The following is a 14,021-nucleotide window of genomic DNA, read 5'->3' as shown; positions in this document are numbered from 1 at the left end:
AGCTTGGGCCGATGATATGTTTCTTCATGGGCTCTTAACCCACGATTGGCTCGGGCATCCCAAAACCTATGCTTCAAGCACCGTGTCGTCGTCGTCGTCGCTCAGTGTCTGTACTTCTTCGATGGCCTCCGCTCGAGCCGAGCCCATATCCCGTGTAGGATCGTAAGGCGAGACGGTGATGATGGACTTCCCTTGCACGTGCTTCACTGCACTCTTCCACATGTCCCAGTCATCCTCGTCTTTGATTAGGAATCCGATCAACATGCTGGGGTCCATATCCTCAACATGGAGACGGCGTAGCCGCCTAGTGTGGCAGGAATCCAGTTCCTCCGACGTATAGTCATCAGGATTCTCGCGGTATGGTAGTTTCGGTCTAGGGTGATGAGGGTCAAGATAAAAGAGCCATTGTCCCTGAACTCCGACAAAGTAGTGCGATGATGCAGGACGACCTCTGAAACATGTCAGCAAGCAAATCAAGACTGAAATAGGAGTGGAAAGCACCTCACCCTGCAATTCCAATAGACTGCTCCATCTGCAGAGTAGAAATCAAAGCCTCCACATATACTTGGTTGATCTTGTCAATACCCAACCTTGTGCATACCAAGATCAGAGTTGGGTGGAAAGTCTCGCCGTCGGGCTTGGCCGTGGCCATGAAGCTGTCCTCATAGACATCAGGAAGATCACCCGTGGAGTAAACCCGCAAGGAGGACTCGTGTTTGTTTGCTAAAGCTCTACAAAATATTAGCCATGGCGTGGTTCCCGCATCTCAAGCGAGTCAGCACGAGGTGACATACTGGATGCAGCGGGCTGTTGCCGACGGTCCGAACCACTCTCCGGGATATTTACCACATGCCAGTTCTCCATGTTTGACGAAATTATGCAATGAGTATGGGGCGCGGGAGTCGTCAGCAAATAACGCCAATATGGGCCGCTCAGCATCAGGATCTGTCATTCGCCTCCAGTCTGCCAATCCACCGTTAGAACCAATCTTCGGGTAAGGGAATGACTGATAGACTAGCTCACCGCGTCCCAGCCTTGAAATCAACAACGCGTTTGCCAACAGGCTTTGACCCGACCTGATCATACAACCCCAGCCTGTATCTGATGTAAACCCTGTCTGATCCCCCAATGTCGTTTTAAGGCGCATCGCGATTGAGAAAGACGAGGTTGCTCTCGGGTCAGTAGACCTGGGGATCAGCTCGAATCCAGTCCGGTAAGTCATCCATATTCGAGATTCGAAGTCATCCAAGAAGGCGGGTGGCCAACCGCTGTCTCCGCTAGACTCTTCGTATGCGAGTGACGAATCGAGGCTGCTGGCGAGCGAATCCGGTGGCGTGTCGGGTGATTGTTGGGTAGTTGCTCCCCGCCGCACAACTGAGGGCACCGACGCCGCTTTTGTACCTATTTTATCTGTTGCGGGGTCTGCGGGAGGTGTACTTGCAACGACAGGCTGAGGTGCTCCCGACGCCTTCGGACCGAGTATGTATGCGCGGCCTAAACACCAGGCCGGTTCGTTCGAGTTCCGGTCGTTGATAGGCTCCGGGTCCCAAATCTTCTGCAGAATGCGACGACTTACACGGCTGACTTCTGCGCCGGCCGCTATAGCAGCCTCCATGGCATTCACTAGCTTGGGGGACGTGCTGGAGACGGCGAACTGCCAGCTGCTGTTGTTGCCTTGCCGCTGAGAGGTCATGAGAAGCAGTGCTTTCCAACCGACAAGCCACAAGCGGAGTGATAATCACAGGAAGCCGTCAAACCAGCGCTTTTGCTATGCCGTTTGTGAAACAGCGCAGGCGGAATCGTTTTGTGATGTACGGAGTACTCGCGACGCAAATGTTCCTGGCAAGGCGACCGCCGCGTTGAAGGGCCGTCTTCGCCGTGGGCGTCAAGAACCCTTGAATGTTCAATTCTTAGGCAAGGACACCACGACTCCTAGTTGGTTGATGTACCCCGAAAGGTTGTAGAGGGCTCGGGAGAACACGTTTCAAGAAGAGAAGGTCATAGAGCTGGCTGCGTGCAGATGTTAAAGTCTAGAGGTCGAGTCCACCGGTGTATGTCATATGCCCCAGGCCCCCACCTCTCCCATCAAGGCGGCCGTTATCCGCACGTCAATCATGCAGCAGTCTGCTTTCGACGATGCCTGTTTTGGTTAGTGCAATGTTCAAATAATAGGGTGCGAGTTGGTGTAAACCACCCACCACAACAACACAAACTTGCAGAACTGCGCTGTTGCCATGTGAAACTTGATAGAACGCCAGGCAAAGAAGATGGAAAGTACGACACAGGAAATAAGAGAGCTTCGTACGCAGTAACGACCCGGCTCTGTTCCTGCGCCGCTATGGGCATGTGATAATCTGTCCGCAATTTTCAACCCTAACCCGTAGGTACTAAGTGGAGTGTGTCTGGCTCTTTCGGCCGACATCCCTTCAGGCTGCCGCGGATCGAAAACTTCCCGACTTAACCACCACAAACGGCCTCACCTCGATGAGGCCATTTCCACAACGTTGCCTTATTGAAAATTGATTGAGTACGGTTATTTCCCTACGCTAAAAACGACGCATTCCCACAAGAAGACAGCGATTGAGGAGTTTTCTTGGCTATTTCTCGGTCCAAGCGGAACCATTCGTGGTTCTCTATAGGGTGTTAAAGGTTCACGGATACCATGCCGCCGAGAAGAGGCAGATGGTCTTTACCCAGCGCCAAAGCCTCGCAGGGTCGGCTGGCGGCACCTCGGGGCAAGCTGCCAGGCTTCGTCCCTGCAACTCCCAATGCTGGCTCCCAGTCAAACGGTATTCAAGGTTCCTTCGTTGCCGAGGAGCCACGGTTTCTGACCTCAGATAGGGTTCTCAATGAGAGATGAGGCTAAACACACCGCATCCCATCAGGCCTTTTCAGCCTGGGCGTCGGAAGATGCCAAACTAAGGCAGAAGCCTGTGACATTCGTGAGCGCCGGGTACATCGAGCCTCTTAAAGAAAGATTGCTCTCTGAGGATCCACCTGGGCTCAGCATGCCTGGGAGATCTTCTGTGGGTGTCATTGAGGATGTTGGGGGCTCTGGTCAGCTGCAGGATGCTACCAACCCCGATGATGCTAAGGATATTGCGGCAGTGCCCATCGAAGAAGAAACAGCCGTTGACATCGTTGGTCAGATATCTCTCAGCACCGAGTTCGCCACGAAATCGGCAGGTAGCTTGGACCAACCGTCGATAAGCGAAGGCGGCGAAACAAAAGAGTTGTTCTTCTTTGATCTCGCAGAGAATGAGCCAACAATTGATCCCTCTATCACTCCGCCGAAGATTGCGAGTCCGAGGTCCTCATCCGCCGAATCTGACTCGAGCGAGGAGATTATCCTTTTCAAAGGTCGTACTGCTAATAGTCGGAGGCCCCTCTTGGGGAATGAGAATTTTCCTAGGGCTACTCCCGCCCCCCCGGAGGAGCACGATAAACACAATTCGGAGGTGATATTGAGTCGTTTCGAGAAAGGAAATGCTCAGAACACCAGGCCTCCAAGCCAAGTATCTCAGAAGCGTTCAAAGGCCCGGCGCAGACGTTTGCAGGCTCTCGAAGCAATGAAAGACGCTGAGGAGGATGCAATATTGGCAGATTACATTGCTAATATGGCCGCAAGTTCTGACGATGACCTCCTCGCGAACCAGATTCAGCCACTAACTTGCCATCGGGATCTTGGTGGCGACGATGATGCGATCGATTTCGGCGTCACAGACGAAAAGTCACCCAAGGGCGACAATCCACTGGATGAAGTTGAAGAGTTTGCGGAATCGGACGCCAGCGATACCGGTATGGTCGACTTCGTAGAGAGCGAGGACGATCACGACATGGACGCGGATACAAAGGATGAGGCGCTTGCCCGTCTCTTTGCCGAGCAGGAAGAGCTGGGGATGGGTAGCGATGATTTGCTCCTCCTTACCAGCGCCTTTGCGGATACGGGCACAAGAAAATCGAAGGAGAAACGCGTCCTCAAGGCAAACTCCGGTCGGGCACCACACGAACCCCCCAGCGCTACCCAAGTTGCCGACGCCTTCGATTGTCTTGACCTCGCTGACTGGGGTTATCTCAGCGGGCGGACGCGCAAGCGACGCAGCAAGCACCCACCCAACTTCAATGTTTCTGATTCGGAAATTGAGGCAGCTCTGAAAACTGCCTGGCAGCGAGATCGAGAGCGGAAGAAAAGCCGCAAACAAGAGCGCGAGACCCTTCGATCCCAGGGCTTGTTGGGTAAAGAAGCAGGTCCTGACGACCTGCGCGTCAAATACCTATCCGGGATGAGGTTGGACGATATCAAACTCGAACTTACATCATTCCTTGTCGGATCCGCGGAACGGTAAGTAGGCTACCTTGAAAGACGGCAACGTGAAATCTAACGGAGTTCAGCCTCGAGTTCCCGCCGCTCGATAAACATGCGCGCAAGGTCCTCCACGAGCTTGCAAGTAAGTTCGACATCAAGTCACAGTCCACCGGCAAGGGTGATCAGCGCCGTCCCGTGCTATATCGGACGAACCGAACGGTCCGGTACGCATCGACCCGATTCGAGGATGCGGCGCGCCACGTGGATCAAATGGCGTCGCGTATCCATCGCAAATACTTCCACCGCGTCGACGTTAAGGTCCAGAAAACTGGCTTGACCCGAAACACAGGCGGGAGCCGATCTGGACATAAGGCACTGACGCTCCGGGAGGGAGAAATCGTGGGCGCTTCTGTTCCGGAGCTTGGACGGGAGAATAAAGGACGCGCGATGCTGGAGAAGATGGGCTGGAGCAAGGGGATGGCCTTAGGCGCATCGGACAATCAGGGCATCCTGGAGCCAGTGGCGCAGGTTATGAAACGCTCGAAAGCTGGCCTTGGTTAAGACATCTCTAGGACTAGTTTTAAGAGGTATGATATGTTCAAAGTCAAGCACGCCAACCCCGTTTGTGGTCAACATCTCAGCCCATCGCGATTCCACTCCAGAGCTACAGTGCAAGGATCGCAATGGCATGCGGTGCAATGGCATGCGGTTTGCGCAATACTCGTGACACTCACACCGTCCGCGCTTTTGTTCAAGTTCATTAATACGCACGAAGGAATTTGATGTTGATCATATGCACGAGTTCATTTCGCCCAAAACCCTGATGTCAAGGCAGGTATTGTACAACCGCAAACCCCGTAACCGTGAAAAAACATTGCCCCCAAAAAGCAGACCATCCGTGACGCATTGCATTAAGAGACTCCAAGGGGCGCGCATGCCTTGGCCAGCCTCATCATGACTCCCAAATGCCAAGCAAACCCTGTGCCCTAGAAAAAAAAAAGAGAAAAGCAAAACCCAACCCGACTGCTTATTTCGTGCTGGACGAGTACTTGGTGACGGCCTTAGTGCCTTCGGACACGGCGTGCTTGGCCAGCTCGCCGGGGAGGATGAGGCGGACCGATGTCTGAATTTCGCGCGACGAGATGGTCGACTTCTTGTTGTAGGCAGCGAGCTTAGAGGCCTCGGTGGCGACGCGCTCGAAGATATCTGGTTGTAATGTCAGAATAATGTTGCCGTGAGGCATATCGGAATGAGACTCACCGTTCACGAAAGAGTTCAGAATAGACATGGCGCGGTTGGAGATGCCAGTGTCGGGGTGGACCTGCTTGAGGACTTTTAAAAGCGTCAGCGACCCATTACGCGCGTGGAATGGGGCAAAGCACACGACGCATGTTGCATGTTCACAGTCATAGTGAACTTACCCTTGTAGATATAGGAGGAGTAGGTCTCCTTGCGAGCCTTGCTCCGCTTCTTCTTGTCGCCCGAGGGCGCGGTCTTCTTGCCGGCATCCTTCTTCTCCGGAGCCTTGGAGGCCACATTGGCGGGGGCCTTCGAGGCGGGCTTTTTGTCAGCCTTAGGGGCCATTGTAAAATGATCTAAGATTCGGTTGACGAAGAATGAGGTGTGACTGAAAGTCGTTGATGGAGCTTAATGTTGTGGACGCGATGCGGGAAAAAGAAGTTGATTGATGGAGGAAGAATCGCCAACTGCGAGGGGAACATGGCCTTTTTGTAGCTGGACACGCATGGCAGGAGTGGCTCTGCTGATTTGGGGGAACCGCGCAAAAAGTGGATCCATTCCGACGGGCAATGTGATTTGGCAAAAAAATACATCCGTACACGGCGCAAGGTGACGCGATGGCCCGAGCGTCATAACACGTCCCAAACCAGCAAACTCGCCTCGAAAGTTGGCCTGGAACCATTTTTGAAAATGGCCCCAGCTTAGCCGTGTACTCCGGAACGTAACTTCATTTTTGGCTCCAACCGAGAATCAGCATTCCTGTGGCTGGCGTCCGTGCCACACTCTGCAACTTCAACAGCAAGTGGCTCCTGGATCTCATCCACATAATACAGGAGCCATGAAAGGGTATTGCAAACTGTCAACATTGCTCACCTCGCGCAATCCTTACCACGAAAAGAGCATTATTGGGAGCACTACATCGTAGCGCACAATCAGCTGCTCAAACGTTGCCTACGAGTTACATGGGGCCGACACATGTTACTTTCAAGTCATCAAAGCATGGCCAGAGAGTGGGTAAGGATATGGTGCATCTATGCGATGCGCATGTCGGGCGCCAGCTTGCAATACTTGTCAGAGAACAACTCAAATGCCAGGAGGCAGAGGTGTAGTCGAGGACGGGGGAGTGTATGAAAGACAATCAGCCTTACGGTTCCCGTGACGCTTGATTGGCCCACAGGAGCTCTAACACATCCCCATCCGCTTTCCAAGACATGGGGAAGAGCCACCAGGTCCTGCGGTGACATGTGCACACATGCGGACAAGAACTACCGGCAGGGCGGGAAGAGCCGCATGGAGATGTAATTGATGGCCCCGTATCCGCTTCACGCTACCCCTCCGGGGATAACAACCCCGGTTCTGCCCTACAGTAATGATTTCACTCGACCAGGACATACTCATTCATGGGTTTGAGGCCCGATTTTGAACGTATATCCTAGGCTATATTCGGGGTAAGATACTGGAAGCGCTGGGCCGGATGACTAGCTATTTCAAGTGCCCAAGAGCCCATCATACCTAACTTGTGGCCTAAGATCTAGCCAAATCATTCATTGGTTACCCCAGACTCGACGAACCTGATATTCGAATCCAGGGCAAGTCAAATCGCCGAGTAAGACTTGACAAACCCGGAACCCAAGAACTGCGCAATCTGGGAGCAGGTTTCCGACCAGCATGGAAACACCCCGATGGAAAACCCACACATACGGGGATGGGGACTAACGCCGGACAAATCAAAAACCCTGGAGGATTGGGTAACGATGGGGAAGTGCGACGGGCACTCAACCCTTCAAGCGTTGCAGGACCTTGTACAGCCAAGCAGAATGACGGAAACCGATGAGCAAACCCGGAATCTGATGATCCTGGAACAGAATCATCTGTCTTGGGTACCGACGTTGGAGTGAGAGTGTGCAAATTAGCAGGATCAAGCAACTATACTACCTAAATCAGGTCGATCAGTTATCAGCCCTTGCAAACCAGACTTGATGGAGGGAAGAGGTGAAAGCTGTGATTGAGGGAGGAAGCTGAGAATTGGTGGTGGTTGTTTTGCTCAGCCAGGGTGTAGGACGAGAAGAACGCGTTCGAGATTTCGGAGAGCAGGCTGTCCTAGAGCATTATTTTCCTGGCCTTGAGCAAACTTAAGCCAGTTTTTTTTTCCCCGTCGGGAGGGAAGTCGCTTTGAATTTGAAGCTTGCGGGCGCAGAGCTCGGCTCCATAAGCATCCAATCAAATGAGCCTGAAGCAGTCGACCGATTTTTTTTTATCTGGGTGTAATCGCAACCATGCACATAACCGTTTTGGGACTAGCTCCAACAGCTCTGATCAACAACCTGAGAAAGGCGCGAGTGATCCGTGATCCCACACCCTTACGCGAAAACTACTTAACTCCCACCTCCCCCACCGCGGGTCAACTTCTTCCAACTCCCACTCAACCAACTTCCGTTTTCCCATCAATCACTGCATTCGCGCGTCAAGCTCTTCCTCGCCCTTACACCAACCACATAACTTTTTTATCCTTTGACAAGGACCATCAATCAAAATGACTGGCGGCGGCAAGTCCGGTGGCAAGGCGAGCGGTTCCAAGAACGCGCAATCGTAGGTGCCCTTTTCGCGTCATCTACCCGCGCCTTCGTGCAGTTGGGCATGGTTCAGCCTTGAACTCCAGATGCCCGTTCCGGTGCTCTTACAGTTGGCTAACTTTTTGTAGTCGTTCATCTAAGGCCGGTCTTGCGTTCCCTGTCGGTCGTGTCCACCGCCTTCTCCGGAAGGGCAACTACGCCCAGCGTGTCGGTGCCGGTGCTCCCGTTTACCTGGCTGCCGTTCTCGAGTATCTTGCCGCTGAAATTCTGGAGCTGGCTGGCAACGCCGCTCGCGACAACAAGAAGACGCGTATCATCCCGCGTCACTTGCAACTCGCTATCAGGAACGATGAGGAGTTGAACAAGCTTCTCGGGCACGTCACCATCGCCCAGGGTGGTGTCCTTCCCAACATCCACCAGAGTACGTTGCCTTACCAGACGATCTCTAATGCGCAAATCTAACTTTGTTTCCAGACCTTCTGCCGAAGAAGACCGGCAAGACCGGCAAGAACTTGTCGCAGGAGCTCTGATTTTCGCGGTTGGGTTTTTTTGCTTTATTTTCTGGTCGGCACGCTGGGTTCATGATATCGGGGTCACGGTTTCGGGTCATTGGTTGCTTTTTGCGCGTGTTTGGGCTGTACATTAATTCCATGATGGGCATGGTCATGGTTATGAATGAGAATATCCTCTGAACATCCAAATCCTGACACAGTTTGCTCGAGTTGATGTCTGCATTGGAAGCGACTCGTTGACGGTACCGCGTAGAGTCTTGTCGCTTACGAAATTCTTGCATCGCACAGATTACCCAGTAGTGCCATAGTACTCTTTAAGATGATAAGTGCATTTGAGCCCGGCATCGCACAGACTTTCCCATGCCTTGATATATGCGAATTCCTATGTACAAGAGATTCGTCGCGAAAGAGCCCGTCAAAACTTGAGCGGGGGGGGAGCTGCAAAAGCCTGTCAGCTAATTCGAGTGAGACGCGCAAAGCAAGCCAACTTACGATCCAGGTGGGGCGCCGGGAGGTTTCTCTCGTATTTCGATCCTGCATAACTCTGTTAGTCTCGCAGGTCAGAAGGGAAGGTGATGCCATGAACAATTCGCACCTCCAGGAGCGGTAGGGTGGACGTAGGGGTCCGGGTGTTTCCACTTCTCCAGCAGCTTCTCGGTCTCCTTTAGCAACGCCTGTGCAGTATCCCATGTCAGTCTCCTATCATTCAAGTCGTAATTCTATCAAACAAGAAGGTTGCTGCGCACCCGTTGTAATCTCGGATCGCTGACATCCCGATTCTTCTCGAACAGCGAACGGATGTAGAGAGCCTGGCCGCGCCAGAGATGACGCTGTACCGACCAGTCTAGGGCGAGCTTCAGCGAGCGGCGGTAGAGCGACCTGGGTTTCTTGTTAGCAACGTCCATTCACCGGCTATCCCCGGTAAGGGGCATGGAACTGACAGCGCAGCCTGTCTTGAGGACATGATGGGCGGCGTGTTCTCTGCTATCTCTTAGCGCCCAACGCCGGGTGAATGCAGTGCCCGTAGCAGTTCACCTGGTCGCTCTTGGTTCAATATACCAATTCGCACCCGGACACGGTCGAATATGCGCTGGCGATGTTGAATATGCTTCGGGTTTGTTGGAGCTTCACGGTTCTTGGTCTGCGCTGAGCTCAATTCGCGAAGTGGATTGGTGAGCTCCGGAAGACTTTATGCCTGAGGCATAAATGGTGGGTCTTTGGCCCGCCTCGTCAAGCGATCTTGGGGAGGCCTGAGGCAACAGTCCTGCCGGCGCTTGGGTGAGTTGTGCAAAGTACCTCGCGCCCCAGAGAAGCTTTGCCCGTTCCATTTCGCCGAGCCATGCGAAAGCCGTGGATCTTGGTTCTTGGCAGGCTACCTACCTATGGCAAAGCTGCTGCAGGCTGAGGTCATCGGGCCAGTGGGCGATGGCGCCGGCAGCGCCGTTCGGGCTGCTTGTGCTCCTTGCAACCCTGCTTCGATTCGAGGCTGGGATTTCCGCCAACAGGCTCCTGTAGGTAATTTTTCCTCCCTCCTGTCTGTAAACGGCGCATCAAAACACAACAGTGCCTCGTGCTTCCCTCCTTCTCTTTGTACACAACTAGGTCAATTTGCCTTATCCCCTGTCCAGGAAATTATCCACGTTGCTGCAGATCCTGAACACCGAAGCCGAGCCGTTCCCACATCCGCCACGAATTCCCGCAACCAATTCTGCCCGGTTCTGACTGCTCAAACGTCGCCATCATGCTCTACCGAGGACTTCGGCTCGCGGCTCGTACCGCTCCTAGATTTTCGCTCTCCAGCACGAGCTCAGCACTACGCCAACTCCCTCTGCAATTTCAGCATGTACGGACCTACGCCGATACGATTGTCAAGGTGCCGACGATGGCCGAGTCGATCAGCGAGGGCACCTTGAAACAGTGGAACAAGTCTATTGGCGACTTTGTTGAGCAGGATGAGGAGATTGCAACGATTGAAACGGACAAGGTGTGTAAACACTCTACATTGGCTGCAAGTGCGCATTTGACTCACGTACCACACCATGGCAGATCGATGTTGCCGTGAACGCACCAGAAGCCGGCATCATTAAAGAGTTCTTGGCCAATGAGGAAGACACTGTCACTGTCGGCCAGGATTTGGTGCGCATTGAGCTCGGTGGCGCGCCGTCGGGCGATAAGCCGGCCGCGACGGAGGCCAAAGAGACGCCTAAGGAGACGCCTAAGGAGACGCCCAAGGAGCCAGCACCCGAGAAACAGACGGAGCAAAAGAATGCGCCAGAGCCCAAGCCGCAGGAAACGAAGCCGGCTACTCCATCTGCCCCGGCGAAGGAAGAGTCGGCTGCGCCGAAGCAGCCGGCCAAACCGGCAAAAGCCACCACCGAAGCTCCTGCCACTCTGGGTAGCCGGGAAGAAAGGAGGGTAGGTCACCCACCAGTGGGGTTTCACGTTTGCCGTACTTTGCGCTGACAGACTTTGAAGGTGAAGATGAACCGGATGCGTCTCCGCATCGCGGAGCGCCTCAAGCAGTCCCAGAATACTGCTGCCTCGCTGACCACATTCAACGAGGTCGACATGTCGGCCCTGATTGAGTTCCGCAATAAGTACAAGGATGAGGTCCTGAAGAAGACGGGCGTGAAGCTGGGCTTCATGAGCGCCTTCTCTCGCGCTTGCGTTCTCGCTATGCGCGATATCCCGGTAGTTAATGCGTCAATCGAGGGCCCCAATGGTGGCGACACCATCGTCTATAGGGACTACGTCGATATCAGCGTTGCCGTCGCAACAGAGAAGGGCCTTGTTACCCCCGTTGTACGCAACGTAGAGACCATGGACATGATTGAGATCGAGAAGGCTATTGCCGAGATGGGCAAGAAGGTATGGTCCTACAGCTATGCTTGCTTGCCCCTGGTCTGTGCTGACACAGAGAACGCAGGCTCGTGATGGCAAACTTACGATTGAGGATATGGCTGGCGGTACTTTCACCATCAGTAACGGAGGGGTTTTCGGTTCCCTTATGGGCACTCCTATCATTAACCTGCCACAGAGTGCGGTGCTCGGCCTCCACGCCATCAAGGATCGCCCCGTGGCCGTTAACGGCAAAGTGGAGATCCGCCCGATGATGTACCTTGCCCTCACCTACGATCACCGTCTGCTGGATGGCAGGGAGGCGGTGCAGTTCCTGGTCAAGGTTAAGGAGTACATTGAGGACCCCCGCAAAATGCTCCTTTAGGCCTTGGCTGGGTCGGGTGTTCTCTACGAAATTTGGAGAGGAAAGGGGTGGCAAGATTGGTGTTTGCCCATGAAGGAAGAAGCAGCGGTGACACGGTCGCCTGTGTAATATAAGCTCTTGGAGGACTCTGGTTCTCGTACACTGCATCCTAGTGGCGTTCCAATTGGACTTGGGCATGTCGTTTTGCAATAAGGGCTACCGCCGCTGCTGTCCCGCCGCTGGCATGCCCGACCCGCAAGTCGGGGGGTGGCGGAACGGCGGGGGTCGGTCATTGCGTTGTATCATTCAGTGTTATTATCATGGCATATCCCCTCGCATCCCATCGACGTCTATGTAGCCAGAGCAGTTGAGGTGAGTAACTGGGAAGTTGATTTTCTGTCGGACGGGTCCATCCACGGCCTGGGCGGTTGCAGTCGAGCTGGGGAAGGTGGGACACAGGTGGTAACTCGACACCGAGTGTGAACAACTATCAGTGTCTTCAACCAGACTAGCCTGGTATGAATACGGAATACCGCGTCCGGGAGACAAACAAATCAAGGACGGCTAGGGTACTATTCCTCAATCTTGTGTCTTGTAGCTGCACGTTCCTGTCCCGCTTCCCGCTAACCACCATGGGCCACGAGAATCTAGGTGAAACGTACCTTGGGGAGCTTCAGTTGTCTCGTTTCCCATCTTGTTTCGCCTGTTGTTGGCAGAGACCAACCGCTCGATGGAGTCCTGGCCAGACACTGGGGAGCAAACGCAGGGAGCCCGGACTCTACAAGGAAGCTAGAAACCCGAAACCGCATAAAAGGTCACTGTCCATATGTGTTTTCCCGCCGTGGGATTGGTTAATTAGGTGGGGCTGGCGGCGGCTCCTGGTGATGTGGTGAAATATAGGCCGTACCAGTGCTTAGTGTACCATCCCATCTGAAGACGCGCCAGCCATTTCAACCCCTTCTGGTAGAGGCGGTGGACATGACACTACTCTCGATGGGGATTAGGTGTCATAGTTCTTTTTTTTTTCTCCGCCTTACTGGGCCGAGGTGTACTGTGTAAGGAAGAGGTTCCTTTCTAGGATTTTAGCAACCAGAATCCTATCTGGGGCTCGACTGGACGATCCTTGCCAGGGCAGTCCGCGTAGGTCTGAATTTTCCCAGTGTGTATCCTTTTTGGAACCAGCCCAGACGAAGCTGACCTGCCTGCATAAGGGCGTCGAACTGATACTCAAATCCGCGGGATGGGGGCATGATGTTCCAATCCACGTTTGACGTTCCCCCCTTTGCATTGCCTGCAAATAAGCGTGTAGCTCGAGCATACAAGGACTTTGACAAGGCATGTTGACAAGGCATGTCTATAGTCCCACAGTTGGGACTAACTGCCACCGGGAAATATCGTCTATTCGTGCCACAGAATGGCTCAGTCGGCCATTGTTTGGGAAATGATCGCGACTGCAAAGGGGAAGCGAGGGGCCAAGACCATCAACGTACGGTCAGGAACGGATGCTAGCAGAAATCATAGTCGTTAAATTGCAAGAAGCCTGGGTTAGAGCGTGTGAATTCCTCGCTGGGGGCGTCAAACGAAAACCTGATTCCGGAAAGAGAACTGGTGCAAAACGTTGTCCCTAGCCACTTATTATACTTGTATAACCGAATAAAGAGTTAGCTCTATAGCGCCTCTCCTTCCAACACGGATCGAACCTAGGAAGAACGAGGGCTCTGTGACGCTAGATTGCTACATCATTCACCGTCAGATTTACCTTAAAATGTAAACACGATGCCTATAGACTCCTGGGGGACGGCGTAGACATTTGGATCGCGGGCGCAATAATGTGAATGCCCCTCAAACCCCATCGAGGAGCCGGAGTCTTCGGCTGCCTGGGTTTCCGGCGCGCTTTCAATCACGGTAAACTAAGAGCTGGCCCCAGTGACCGAAATATGGTGAGACATGAATGGCGGAAGACCCTATCCTCATGTCAAGACACGCGGGAATGCACCTGAACGTATCAACGGGCTCAATGGAATAAATGGCCACACGACACGTGCTTAGACCAGTCGCTCGAAGGTCGTGCTAACTGTTACTGACTCCATACCGAGTACAAAGAACACCGGCGACGGGTACAACACAAGAGGAAATCAAAAGAAGGCTAAAACTTTCCCGTGGTGGGTCAGAGCCTGGGGGTGGAAGGG

At 53.5% G+C, this 14,021-nt stretch overlaps 6 protein-coding genes across 6 annotated transcripts; 3 read left to right on the top strand and 3 right to left on the bottom strand.

The window, feature by feature from the left end:
• Positions 1 to 66: 66 nt before the first annotated feature.
• MYCTH_2067869 (uncharacterized protein) lies at positions 67 to 1,615 on the bottom strand (the record flags this gene model as incomplete). The annotated part of the gene is made up of 4 exons (XM_003665375.1): positions 67 to 451; positions 507 to 731; positions 795 to 963; positions 1,024 to 1,615. The coding sequence occupies 4 exons, from the start codon at positions 1,613 to 1,615 to the stop codon at positions 67 to 69; spliced, it is 1,371 nt and encodes a 456-aa protein (XP_003665423.1).
• An 808-nt stretch (positions 1,616 to 2,423) lies between these two features.
• On the top strand, positions 2,424 to 4,983 carry MYCTH_2309102 (uncharacterized protein). Its single transcript, XM_003665374.1, has 3 exons — positions 2,424 to 2,789; positions 2,842 to 4,342; positions 4,393 to 4,983. Exons 1-3 carry the CDS (start codon positions 2,663 to 2,665, stop codon positions 4,865 to 4,867), a joined length of 2,103 nt encoding a protein of 700 aa, XP_003665422.1. The 5' UTR covers positions 2,424 to 2,662; the 3' UTR covers positions 4,868 to 4,983.
• An 89-nt stretch (positions 4,984 to 5,072) lies between these two features.
• Positions 5,073 to 5,986, bottom strand: MYCTH_112136 (histone H2B-like protein). Its single transcript, XM_003665373.1, has 3 exons — positions 5,728 to 5,986; positions 5,567 to 5,638; positions 5,073 to 5,512 (listed from the first exon to the last, which is right to left on the bottom strand). The coding sequence occupies exons 1-3, from the start codon at positions 5,888 to 5,890 to the stop codon at positions 5,334 to 5,336; spliced, it is 414 nt and encodes a 137-aa protein (XP_003665421.1). The 5' UTR covers positions 5,891 to 5,986; the 3' UTR covers positions 5,073 to 5,333.
• A 1,952-nt stretch (positions 5,987 to 7,938) lies between these two features.
• MYCTH_112137 (histone H2A-like protein) lies at positions 7,939 to 8,839 on the top strand. The gene is made up of 3 exons (XM_003665372.1): positions 7,939 to 8,134; positions 8,247 to 8,539; positions 8,593 to 8,839. The coding sequence occupies exons 1-3, from the start codon at positions 8,079 to 8,081 to the stop codon at positions 8,646 to 8,648; spliced, it is 405 nt and encodes a 134-aa protein (XP_003665420.1). The 5' UTR covers positions 7,939 to 8,078; the 3' UTR covers positions 8,649 to 8,839.
• Positions 8,838 to 9,740, bottom strand: MYCTH_2316017 (uncharacterized protein). Its single transcript, XM_003665371.1, has 6 exons — positions 9,666 to 9,740; positions 9,572 to 9,611; positions 9,377 to 9,509; positions 9,226 to 9,304; positions 9,123 to 9,164; positions 8,838 to 9,068 (listed from the first exon to the last, which is right to left on the bottom strand). The coding sequence occupies exons 2-6, from the start codon at positions 9,592 to 9,594 to the stop codon at positions 9,046 to 9,048; spliced, it is 300 nt and encodes a 99-aa protein (XP_003665419.1). The 5' UTR covers positions 9,595 to 9,611; positions 9,666 to 9,740; the 3' UTR covers positions 8,838 to 9,045.
• Positions 9,741 to 10,134: 394 nt separating this feature from the next.
• MYCTH_2082917 (uncharacterized protein) lies at positions 10,135 to 12,040 on the top strand. Its single transcript, XM_003665370.1, has 4 exons — positions 10,135 to 10,614; positions 10,677 to 11,045; positions 11,106 to 11,498; positions 11,557 to 12,040. Exons 1-4 carry the CDS (start codon positions 10,372 to 10,374, stop codon positions 11,851 to 11,853), a joined length of 1,302 nt encoding a protein of 433 aa, XP_003665418.1. The 5' UTR covers positions 10,135 to 10,371; the 3' UTR covers positions 11,854 to 12,040.
• The last annotated feature ends 1,981 nt before the right edge of the window (positions 12,041 to 14,021 follow it).

Source organism: Thermothelomyces thermophilus, chromosome 5, assembly GCF_000226095.1.
Source record: "Thermothelomyces thermophilus ATCC 42464 chromosome 5, complete sequence".
Taxonomy (NCBI): domain Eukaryota; kingdom Fungi; phylum Ascomycota; class Sordariomycetes; order Sordariales; family Chaetomiaceae; genus Thermothelomyces; species Thermothelomyces thermophilus.
The sequence above is the reverse complement of the archived record's forward strand: the minus strand, read 5'-3'. Positions and strand labels throughout refer to the sequence as shown.